Source organism: Myotis yumanensis, unplaced genomic scaffold, assembly GCF_028538775.1.
Source record: "Myotis yumanensis isolate MYYU_CA2020_CCGP unplaced genomic scaffold, mMyoYum1.0.hap1 SCAF_6, whole genome shotgun sequence".
NCBI classification, from domain to species: domain Eukaryota; kingdom Metazoa; phylum Chordata; class Mammalia; order Chiroptera; family Vespertilionidae; genus Myotis; species Myotis yumanensis.
The window spans coordinates 70,430,243-70,442,779 of record NW_027223757.1 but is presented as its reverse complement, the minus strand read 5'-3'; the positions used below and the strand labels follow the sequence as shown (position 1 = coordinate 70,442,779).

General features: G+C 37.5%; 1 protein-coding gene across 1 annotated transcript in view; it reads right to left on the bottom strand.

Annotated features, from left to right (window-relative positions):
* Positions 1 to 5,416, bottom strand: part of LGSN (lengsin, lens protein with glutamine synthetase domain) — a 29,548-nt gene extending 24,132 nt beyond the window's left edge. Inside the window, exon 1 of the mRNA XM_070419101.1 lies at positions 5,387 to 5,416. Coding sequence (XP_070275202.1) covers positions 5,387 to 5,416 — 30 coding nt within the window. The remainder of the gene's footprint in view (positions 1 to 5,386) is intronic.
* Between the last annotated feature and the right edge of the window lie 7,121 nt (positions 5,417 to 12,537).

Here is a 12,537-nt window from a genome sequence, read left to right as displayed (position 1 = left end):
TGCCACATGGTAAATGGTGGGATGGATCCCTCGTCCATCCCAGCAAGATGGTAAAATACACAGTAGCAGCACCAAGCCCAGGGCAAATCCCACCTCTGGGGCAAGGCCATGCAAAGTCTGCCACAGAACATTCTGTATTAGAAAATGTGCCTGAGCAGTCGTTTCACAAAAGAGAAAAGATTTATTTTCTACAGATATAGCACCATGTTATTTACATAAGATGAAGCTAAATAACAAAGGATGCTAAAAATTTGGTGAATTCCCTGAGCTTGGTACTAGCCCTGGTCTTATTTAGCATTTTCATCAGTAAATTGAATAATAAATCCTTATATTTTTCAGAGAAATTAAGATTTTGCAGCTAAAATTATGTTTATCTTGTATAGAGAGGATCAAAGTGATTTCTGAAAGCTTTGTGGATAGGCAGAAAAGCAACAAATATACTTCAAAGGTAAGGAAGACTTGCAAATTTTTTTCTTTTTTTAGTTTCTATTGAATTTATTGGGGTGACACTGGTTAAGATATTGCAGAAATTTTTAAATATACATAAAGTATATAATATATATTTATGAGAATGGGTTCTGTGAAATAAGATCCAAAAACAGAATTGTCGGTAAAGAGATCAACTAATGGGCTGCTGCGGATAGAAATACTGGGCCTCATCAAAAAGAATATTTTAAATATGATGAGAGAAGGCATTCTATCTTTTAAAAATATAATAAGCCCAGAACTAGAGTAATAAATATAGTTCCAGCCACTGTACCTTAAGAAAACCTTCATGGGCTATAAAAGAATGGAAATGGGTTTATATAAATGTATACCACATATAATTGTTATCATTATTATACCAAAGGCAAATAAAGTTTTACTATGCAAAGGAAAAAAGTGTAAAACTCTTTAAGACTATAAAAATGAAAACTTAGTGGAGATATTACTGGCCAGTCTACAACACAACACACAGGCATTCTGGTTTCAGTGAGTAGTCTTTTAACCACTATACATGAAACAGAAACCTATTTTTAACATCGAGAGAGGTACTTGAACTCAAAAAAGGTGGATTTAAAGTAAATAAAAATTAATATGAAATGAACTAAAAACCTTGAGATCTGAAAACAAAACTTTTAATCCTAAGAGACAAAACACATTTACAATATAAAAATAGAATCGGGAAGTTTTTATAGAGTTGCACAGAAAATAGAATAAAGCAGAGAAAGTTGGGGCCATAGCCTCCCACAGAGCTGCATTAGTGCCCTGGCATACAGACAGATACAGGGTGCAGAGCAGGATGGACCTCCGGTCTCACCCCAGGTGGCATCCGTTCCCCCTGCACTGTGGAAGCATCAGCTCTCTGTGTCTACCTGTGCAGGTGTTTTCTGGATGAGTCATAAGTATCGACAGGGCAGAGAACAGATCTTACCCAACTTGCTTGACATATCAGCTAGCTCAGTGCCACACGCAAGGTTTTTGATAAATAGATTTTAATTATTATGATACATTGCCATCTCCCTCAATTTCACAATCTCATACACCCATAAGGTCTATTTTTGGTGATAAGAATGTGTTTTTTAATCTATTTTCTGTTCAGCACTGCTAAGAATTTGGCTGAATGCATGACTTTATGACATTGCTTTGCATAGGGAAGCTCAGTAAAATATTCTTTATTGAAACACCAAATCTAAGATTAATAACTGTTCATTTTTATGGAAGGTTTTGCCAATGAATTTGTTCTGCTTGGGAAATGATCATCCTAGCGGATTTTCTTCACACACACTATCCGCCCTTCTGAATCCATTGAGCCTTTGTTCAGCTGCCGTGTTTTTGCAGTTAAGCTCATGCTGCTGCTGCTCACATTACCAGAGCATCTGGTATGGAACACAATCTTTGTCCTTTTCCAGACATTAGTTAACTGGGAATGTCACATACCATCTCCTTCCCTCCTCTCATGTACTTTCTCTTCCTGAGAATATGGCCCTACTCAGGAGAGCACAAAGGAGGTTATTCAGTGGAGAGTCAGATCAAGTGAACGCCAAGGCTCACCTTTATTACATCTATTAAATATAATGTTCCATCCCAGTTATCAAGGAGAGAGAGTATGTCTCTTGCTGTGAAAATTCGTGTACCCTAAAATCATATTGTTACTTTTTCTATTCTCCTAAGAGTTCATCAACATTGGCCTAGGCCAGTGGTTCCCAACCTTTTTTTGGTCATGTCCCACCTAAGCATCTCTAAAATCCTTATATAATTCTTATTATTCAAAAAGTGAACTCCTATTCACATAGAGGAAGCCTAAAAGGCCATTACTTTGGTCTAAACAAGCTTCCAAAGAACATGGCATCCATACAGAGAAAAATAAAAGAATGAAAGGACAGTTGAAGTACTGAGGAAGAAATCACTAAGAAATTGTTAAATTAATAATAATATGAGATGATATGAAAAAAAGCAAATAAAATTTCAAAACATATAATGGAGAACTGAAATGCATAAATATGTCACAATATATATTTATAAACTGTATATGAGGCCCCTAGAACCATAAGAAATGCAAAAAATTCACTGTTAATATCTCATTCTTTAATTTCCCCCCCCCTTAAAAATCAAATCCCCCCTTGTTAGAGTAATAAGTTTAGTTAGTATAAGATAGTATAATCAAATTTCATATTTTTATTAGAGTGAATTTTAAACTTTACTTAGAAGAGGAACTTAATTTGTGTGTGTGTGTGTGTGTGTGTGTGACCCTGATAAGTAACTGGTAACGCCCTGCATGTTAACTCCTGACAAATGACTTGTAACTCCTGACCAACAATTCCCTGTGTGTGCACCCCTGATAAGTACCTTGTAACCCCCTGCGTGTGTATCCTGATAAGCCCAGAAGGCCACCGGAGCACACTGATATGAGACACTGAAGAAGCCCACCCATGGGGTATAAAAGAAGGACTCTCACGGCAGCAGTCAGACATCTGTCTGACCTCCACAGACAAGCCGTTCTCCTCCCCCCTGGAAACTGCCAAACTGCCAAACTGCCATTCCTGCCCTGCCTTGAGCCCAAACTGTTAGAGGCCTCTCTTTGAGTCAAGAGACCAAGCTCCTTGCCGAGGCGTATTTTGACGACCTCCGTGTGTCTCTGTCAGCGAGTGTCTCCGGGTGGGCTGCCAAGGACTGAAACCCATCAGCTCTCTGGTAAATAAACCTGTGTGATTCCTTGCATTGTTTATCTCCTGTGTCTTCTCTCTTCTTAGTTTTTGGTTAAGCTCGGCCATATTAATTAGTAGTAAGTACCCTTTGATGTCTGTATTGGTATATCCAAATGAGGCGCTCTGGGTCACCTGTGCATACGTTCCCATAGATAATTGGAACACCCCTCCCCCCATGGGACTTGTGCCCCATGTTGGGAACCACTGATCTAGACTGATCTGGAGATAGCATGACTCTTAAGAGTTTTCGCAAAAGCTGGGTCGCCTAGAATCCTTGGCTAAAACTGTATGGGGTCGGGGAGAAAATACAGTTCTACCATAAGCTCAGGAGTAACAAAACTTACTCCGATTTAATTAGAAACCAACATTTCAAAAAGCTGATGATGTACATACTAATTACTCTCTTTCTCTAAGCCATCATTTACAGCTACAAATTTACTTTCAGATAAGTTGGTTGTCTTACACAAACATATCCATCATTTGATTCCTCTGACAATGATAGGTCACTACTTGATAAGCCACAGCTTATCACTCCAGTGAATCCCTTCTTCACATAGTTACCCACTTTTTTCATGGCAAGTACACTTATTCTTGTCTCCATACCAAAGCACACTGCTTATACTCAGTATACATGTCAGTGACCTCATTCTTCCTTAAGTTTTTTTCTACATCTGTTTTTATTTATTAGATAAAGGGGAGAGTGAGGGGAAAAAAAAAAAAACATGGATGTGAGAGAGAAACATCAATTGGCTGCCTCCTATCAGCCCCCTACTGGGGATCAAGCCCAGCAACCCTGGCAAGTGCCCTGACCAGGAATCGAACCTGGGACCTTTTGTTGCATGAGACAATGCTCAACCAATTGAGCTGCACTGGCCAGGGTTTCCTTAGGTTTTTATTGGTCTTCTCCACTAGATGAAGAAGCAGTAAGGACCAGGTCTATTTCTCTGCATGACACTATTCCAAACAGTGTATTGGTCTACCACTGTGCCATACACATAGTAGGTGTGCTTCTTACATTATATTTTCTTAACTTCATCTAAAGAAAACTGACACTCTCCCAGACCTGAACACAGCATTCCTCCCAGTCTACATTTCAGCTTTTCAGAATAATCTGTCTGAAAAAACAAGAGTAGAACTCGGATACATTACCCATAATGAGAATGCTACATATTGACAACTGAGTGTTTTAATATATTCTAGAGCAGATGAGTGGGCTGTCCTATCTAAAATGCTGAACATTTGAAACTGCGGTCTGAAAGGGACCCAAGTTTTGCCACTCTGAAGCTGTCTTTTTAATATACTGATTTTAGGCTGCTTATTAAGAGGAAACAAACAACAACAGCAACAACAAAAAGATGCAGAAAGAACCTTGGCCCTTCCCCTTTTCCTGCCCAAGAGAGTCAGATAAAGAAACCTGCTCCAGGAAAGAGATTTCAGGGTTCAGTTTAGCCTCATTTGAATTAAGCAAGCAGGAGGGCTTCAGGCAGAGGCCTGACAGCGAGATAAGCCCTTGGTTCCATTGCTTCTGGGTTACCTAACAATAACTTGCCTGCCAAGTGTGTTCTAGCCCATTCTCACTTTTGTAACTAATACCCCTTTTTCCCACCTTTTCTCTTTGTCCAAAATGTCATATACACCCAATTTTGCATCACTGTTTTGGAATTTTCATGCTTACGTGCATGTATTAAAATTTGATATTCTCCTGTTAATCTCTCTGTTCATTTGATTATGAGCCCAGCTAGAAGAACTTAGAAGGTGAGAGGAAGAGTATTAATTTTTTTAAGCCTCCACAGCTCTCAATTTTAATCACTTAACCTCAAACATTTTTATTAGGATGAGACAAACAGTTGGAGAAAAACAAAGAGGATGCTCTTAATAACAATCAAAACAGGCATAAAAATTTTATAGCATCCTCATGCTTCTGAAACTCAGTGCCTAATGAAGTTATTTGAAATGATTATTAAAACTAAGTGAGCTTTCCAAATGCAAATTCTAAATTAAGTTTTTTTTATTATATTTTATAAACTCAGTGTGCAGTAGAGAAGAGCATTTCATCACAAACTTCTCCAAAGCAGACATAAAATAAGTATAACCATGCTGCCCTTATTCATACTGACAGTCAAATAGCTGACAGACAACAACAGAAAGCTTTGCTGTCAGTATTTTGGTAAATAACATTTTAATTATTAACTTCATACCTCCTGCAGAAGGTCCCCTTCATTATTCATCTCGCACTTTCTTATTCAAGTTGCCCTTGGAAACCACAATATCCCCAACCAATGCATTCACATGTATTTATATGTATACCTGAAACTAACACTGTAGGTGATGAATTCCATGGAGGCTCTTTCCAGAGGGGACTGGCAGGTAATAAAAGATGAACAGCAGACTCTGATGTGTCATGCCCAAGGCACAGTATGCTGGAAACGCACTAGAAAAGTCGAATGACAAATGCTCCTTTATGCCTGACTCCCTACAAACAAAGGCATACAAAGCCTGAAACTATGTTGATTGACTTTTTCTCCAACACATTGAATTTCTGTTATATAACAATTGTATTCTGGAATGAAATCTATTGTTAGACTCGGATGATGAACACTTATTATTAGACAATTGTGCAATCAAAGTCCCAGACAAAAGCAGAAATGGGAAAATACAGCTGCCAGTGACCCAGATTTTTACCAGTGGCAAAAATCTACTCATTTGTAATTCCCATTTTTATTTTCTTTTTCAGGGTCCCTTCCGGCTTCTAAATTAATTCTGGTCCTTCATTATATAACTGCAGCCATCTTTCTGTAGCCTTTCCAATTCTCCAAATGTTAATCTCTGACAAACCCCAGCCCTTCCCAGCTGGCCACAATGAGCATAGAATTATCTACAGGCTGCCCTACATGGTCCCATTAACAATCCTAACTCAGTCAGAGGAAGTAGGGAAAGCTTTTCAAAGGGAGTTTGAAGTTGTGACTTCAAGTACAGTTGATGGAGGAGGGGAAGGAGGGGAGGGAGGGGAGAGGTGTTTTTCTTGAATCAAATTAAATCCTCTAAGCATTTTTCATATATGAGTGTACAGGCTCCATAGCTGGTCATTTCTGACTGGGATTTGTAGGCCTGAGGAAGCTAGGCCAACACGCCACTCGGCCAGGTCTTGTTCTATTTCTGCAATCGCCGAGTCATTATTCTATGTTGGTTGTAATCAACTCTGCTTTTTCCTTTGTTTCTTTGTTCATCTTTCTACCTGTCTCTCCCTTTGTCCCTCTTTTCTACCTGATGAATTTCAATTTCTTCTCAGTTTTCCCTCCATGTCTCCTGCTAATCAAACCAAAATATTAAATTCAAACATACTTTTTATAGCAGTTGCTATATTGCTGACAAATTTTGTTCTCTATTCTTTCGCTTTTTATTTATATTATTTTATTTTTTCCATCACCATGTATGCCCTCTATGCCCTCTTACACCTCCCCCCCCACCCCCCCCCACACACACACACATACCACAGTCACCACACTGGTTATCCATGAGTTCTCTGGGTTTTTTCCTTTTTTGCTCAATCCCTCCACCTACCACCTCAACACCCCCTTTCCACCAGAGCTGTCTGCCTGCTCTCTATCTATGAGTCTGTCTCTATTTTGCCTGGTAGTTCAGTTTGTTCATTAAATTCCACATATGAGTGAAATCACATGGTACTTGTCTTTCTCTGACTGGCTTATTTCACTTAGCATGATGTTCTCCATTTTGTTCTCTATTTTTAATCACAAAACTGAGTCTTTTTAAAGTTTTCATTTCTCTCTTGGAACCTAAAAAATTAAATTGGCCTTATTTACCTATTCACCCAGTTGATTTTTCATAATTTTATCAAAATCCAAATGCTGATTCTTTTATAAACTTAATAACCCATCTATTTATTTTATAGAATTAAGACAAAGTAAAAAATTATAGCTGAAGTTTCCAGATAATCAACATTATTTATGTAAAACACGGCAATCTAAATGCTGTTTGCATCCACAGCCACACGCTCTTTCCTTAATCCTCTAAATTAATAATGAATTCTAATTCTAATATTCAAGATGAAATGGAAAAATTGTTGTGTCATATAACATGGGATTGGTACTTTTCCGACAAACAAATCAGTTAAACAGTTAGATCTTAATAAGTTGTTAGACCTTATTTATTGGTCATTTAGAAGAGTTTTCGTGTCACAAAACCCTTGTCCGCGTATTAGTGGCATGAGCTGCATGCACATCATAACTCAGGGATACTCATTTCCAGTGAACCTCCTCACTGAGCATCTTTCTAATTCTGTGGTCCTCCCTGGACCTAGACCCCATCATCCCTAAATTGTCTTTAGCCTCTCCTCATTATCATTGGACTCCTTCCTGACTCAAAACCTCAAGGTTAGGTGTTTTAAACAAGTTTCCACCAACATCTTCTCCCACCAGTCTAGTTGTATACTTATTAAAAATCAGTTGTACTTATTTCAAAATTGCTTATTCTAGTCACACTGGTTATTGCAAATAAAGTTTAATTAAATATTATGTAAACTAATTAAAAAATATATTGAATATTCTTTAAAACTAAGCTCGATTTTTAAAAAGATTTTAAAATGATGCATGTCTTAGTTTGAGCTACTATAACAAAAAAACCTATAGACTGGGTATCTTATAAACAACAGAAATATATTTCTCACAGCTCTGGAAGTGAGGAAGTCCATGATGAAGGTGCCAGCAGATTCAGTGTCTCACTGTGTACTCTGTGGGAAAAAGGTGAGGAAGCTTTCTGAAGACTCTTTTATAAGGATCCTAATCCCATTCATGAGGGATTCAGTCTATAGCCATACATGTCTAATAATTGTTGTTAAATTCAGTTTAGATGATACAATCATAAAAAATTAAGAAAATTAATTAAAGCTTATTCTTTCAGATTGTCTTACAATGGTCTTTATGATTTTTCATTACAAAAAATTACAAAAATTTTATTCTTATATGATGCACTACGATAACAGTTTATACAAAAAAAAGACAATATGGGATTCAAATCAATGGATACATGCTCAAAAGAGGCATTGTTCAAAATCAATACATTGGCTAATAAATGCAAATCATATGCCTTAATTTAAAATAATATGTGTAAAGGGGGTACTCTTTTTTATGATTTCCTATATCAGCTGGCTTTCTTGATTAACCAATCAAATTTTTGCCTGATTGTTTAAGGGAGAACAGCTTCTTTATTTTTATAAACTTTTCTTTAAAAAGTGGATGAGCCCTTTGGGGAGAGGTATCGGATTTTAACACGTGCACTAACTTTTGACTGCCCTCCCCCCAACCCCCAGAAAAAAAACAACAAGAACCAATTCAGTGTACAACACAGACTTCCCAGAAATAAGTGGGAAAAAGACCAAAAAAAAGAAGAAAAGGAATAAACATCCAAAATAAGAGATTAAACAAGAAAAGAAAACAAAAGACCAGTCTAGGAGATCCAACATATGAATAATAAGAGTTTTGGACAAATATAAGAGAAAAAATAAAGGGGAGAAAATATTCAAATATATTAATTTCCCAGAATTGAAGGTCACAAGTTTCCAGAACACAAGGGTACATTGAGTGCCAAACTGAAAAGATTACAACTAATCCACATCAAGGTTTGCCATCATAAAATATGAGAACACTAACCCATACAATGAATGAGGAATCAGAATGAACTCAGACTTCTTAATGTCAACACTGGAAGCTAGAAGCTGGAAGACAACAGAGAAAGTTTTCAAAATCCTGTGGGAAAATACTTAGCACATAATTCTATACTGAGTCAAAACTTTCAATCAAGTAAAAAGAGAGAGAGATTTCACATACCACTCCTAAACCCTTTCTCAGAAAACTAATGAAGAATATGGTTCTCCAAAATAGGAAACTAATACAAAGAAAAGCCAAAGATCCAAGTACCAGGAGATCTAACATGGGGAGATTAAAGAGAATCCCTCAGAAATTGATAAAGTGGAATCTCAGAACAATAGCTGAATACTAAAAGAAAAGTAGTCAGGTATTTTCAGGACAAAAGGCCCAGAAAATATTTTTCAAGAAAAATAAGTTAATAAAATAACTCTTATGTTGGAATGTTTGGGGAATAATTGAGATTAACTTTCTAATATATACATAGGATACTAAGTAACTGGATAAAAGGTAATTTTTAACTCCATGGAAACCAAAATATGACATGGGCAAGGAAAAATAATAATATAATAATACTACATGGCTCAACTGTGAATAGCTTTACATAATCATAATAATGTAAATACTAAATATTGATCATATTAAAATTACAATATTATTTTATTAGGAGGATTAGGATAATTGAAAGTGTGCATGTGCATTCAAGGAAGAGGGAGGAAAACATGTTAAAGCCTCATTAATTCAATGTGAAAAGTCAATAATAGTAATGTAGGTATAATTTTTAGAGATATTGAGTTAAAACAAAGGAATACAACTAAAGAAATTGAGATGGGTTGCCTTGGGCAGGGGGGAGTGGGAATGGTGGTAGAGTGAGGAAATTTGACTCTTTAAACTATAAGCAAATATAACTTTTATTTTTTTAAATATATTTTTATTGATTTCAAAGAGGAAGGGAAAGGGAGAGAGAGATAGAAACATCAATGATGAGAGAGAATTATTGATTGGCTGCCTCCTGCAGGCCCCCACTGGAGGTCAAGCCCACAACCTGGGTATGTGCCCTATCTGGAAATGGAACCACAACCTCCTGGTTCACAGGTCAATGCTCAACCACTGAGCAACACCAGCTGGGCCATATATAACTTTAATAAACATGAAAATGGAAGGAGGGACATGAATTGTTTATATTCTTTCTTCAAAAAGTTATATTATTGTATTTACTTGATTTTTTTTCTTTCTTTTTTTTAATGTCATATTTAATTTCTTAATATACAGTTAGTCACTCTATCCTCTGGCTTTCACAAAACTTTACACAGTGCTTACCATGTTGTACTGTTTTTTATCTGTCTTTATATCTCCCACCTAAGCTATGAATGCCTAGAGCAGTGGTTCTCAACCTTGGCTGCACATTAGAATCACCTGGGAATCTTTTTAAAATCCTGATTTCTGGGCCTCATCCTCCGGAAGTTCTGTTTCTTTGTTACTAATGTTGTGGCCTCACCCCATAACAAAGAAACAGAATTTCTGGAGGATGAGGCCCAGAAATCAGGATTTTAAAAAGATTCCCAGGTGATTCTAATGTGCAGCCAAGGTTGAGAACCACTGGCCTAGAGAGTTTTGATTCTGTTTTGTAACTCAAGCACCTGGAACACTGCCTGTTTCATAATAAGAGATCAATATACTTCTGTTGAATGAGTGAATGATGTCTGGAAGAGATTAAATTTATTATCTGGGAAAAAATGCCCAGACTTCTAGTATAAGAATTAAGTATGTATTGCCAAAGAACATATAGTCTCTTATGCCATCCTAAATCAAATTTTTATGATGGCTTAGCGTCAAGTGATATCCGCTATGCGCCTGTCAATCAGCGCAGCCACTGAAGCTAACATGAGTGCTTCCTTTCTATTAGATAAAGGACTGAAACATCTATTGTCAGACATCTTCACCCATAAATAACTATTTATATTCATGGTTGTTGTTTTTTAGGTAAAGTCAAAGCCCTTCACATAATTTATATGCCAAACACTTAAGTGTTCTCTGACTAGATTGCTGATTTTAGGATGTAATCTATATTATTTATGCCTGTTTCAGGTTTGTTGAGAATCAGTCTAGGGTTGCTCAATTCAGAATAATTCACACGGAGCACTTAATACATAAAGAATGTGGGAGGGAAGGGCACCATAGAAACTCTGAGGAAACGGTCTGGAAAGCGTCTGAGTTTTGCACCATCCATTATTCTAGCCTTTTTGTATGGATGGACATGAATGTTAGCCATAATTTTAAATAGTGTTTTAAGAAGAAATTGTAAGTAATCTCTGAACCTCCTGGTGGTCTTCCTTCATTGTGTCTCTTTACTTCCTCTTGTTTGTATCTTGGGAAAACGCCTCTTGAATTTTTAAGCAGAATGTGACTCTTCATTTGTAAAATAAAAACAGATTTGAAAACTCAAAAAAAAAAGAAAAAAAGAAAGAATGACTCACAAACTAAACACAATATTCCCACCACATTTCCTCCTAGATAAAAGACAGAATTAAAGATAAGTTGTGATATTAGAATGTGCTGTCTTTCATCAGAACAAGCAAGCACAGTTAACAGAGCATGATTATTATTTCTTATAACTATAACTAGTCCCCAGTATTCCAACACCATGACTGTGTTATGTTACATGGCAAAGTTGATAGAATGACACTCGCTTAGTTACATTAAGTCCTGTTGGCCTTAAAGAAGAAAGCTGCCATATTGTGAACTTCCTGTGAAGAGAGTCGGGTGGTAGGGAACCATGGAAAGCCCCTGAGAGCTGAGACCAGCAACTTTCATATGCAGATGTTGGTTACTACTGATGGGCGTGAGTAAGTTAGATGTTCTATACTGGAGCCTTCTTACAAAACTTTTTTTTTTTTTTTGATGTATCTCTTTTTTTTGGCTTTCATATTCTTTATTATTCTCTAAAAGGTAACAAAATATACAGAACAAAGTTTTCCCTTTTAACTAATGTTACAAACCCATATTATTGCTTATATATAAATATTATACTCTATAGCTGATCATTATTAATCAGGTGTGTGAACCCAACCATGGAGCCTCTAACTGTTAAACCCAGGCGTTTATCTAAACTTGTGTCCTCCTGTGCTGTTTATCCGGAATGAGCGAGGACGCTGCTGCCCGAGGGAGGAAGTCACTGTGGGCACGTGTGTGCTTTCGGCCAGTTTTCAAGCCTCAAAAACATAAATACAGAGATGCATCCTTCACAGAAATCAAGTACAATCAGTCAATCTGAGCTCATTTCAAATACAGACGGAATATGGCACGGACTGCAGCCGCCGAGGGTGCTGTAACCACACGGCTCTCACACATGCCAGCACGGAGCTGCCCCTCAGGCGTGCAGGGGCCCTTTCCTTGATTCGATCGGCCCTGCCCGCAGCACAGACAGGAAGCGATTCAATAACAACAACAGTAGAAATCAGGCCATTGGGCACCATGATACAAATGGGAAGTAACCAGGGAAGCCTCCCGTCCCAGCCCCGGAATCTTCCCGCTGAAACAGCTACTCTCTTTAAAGGAACTGGGTCCGAGGAGGGTCTAGATTAGAGAGCTACGAATAGAGGGTCTAGATTAGAGAGCTACGAATAGAGTTTCAGAGTCCGCGTGCGACCGCGGGGGCCAGGCTCGGGCCGCCCTGCAGTCCCGCTGCC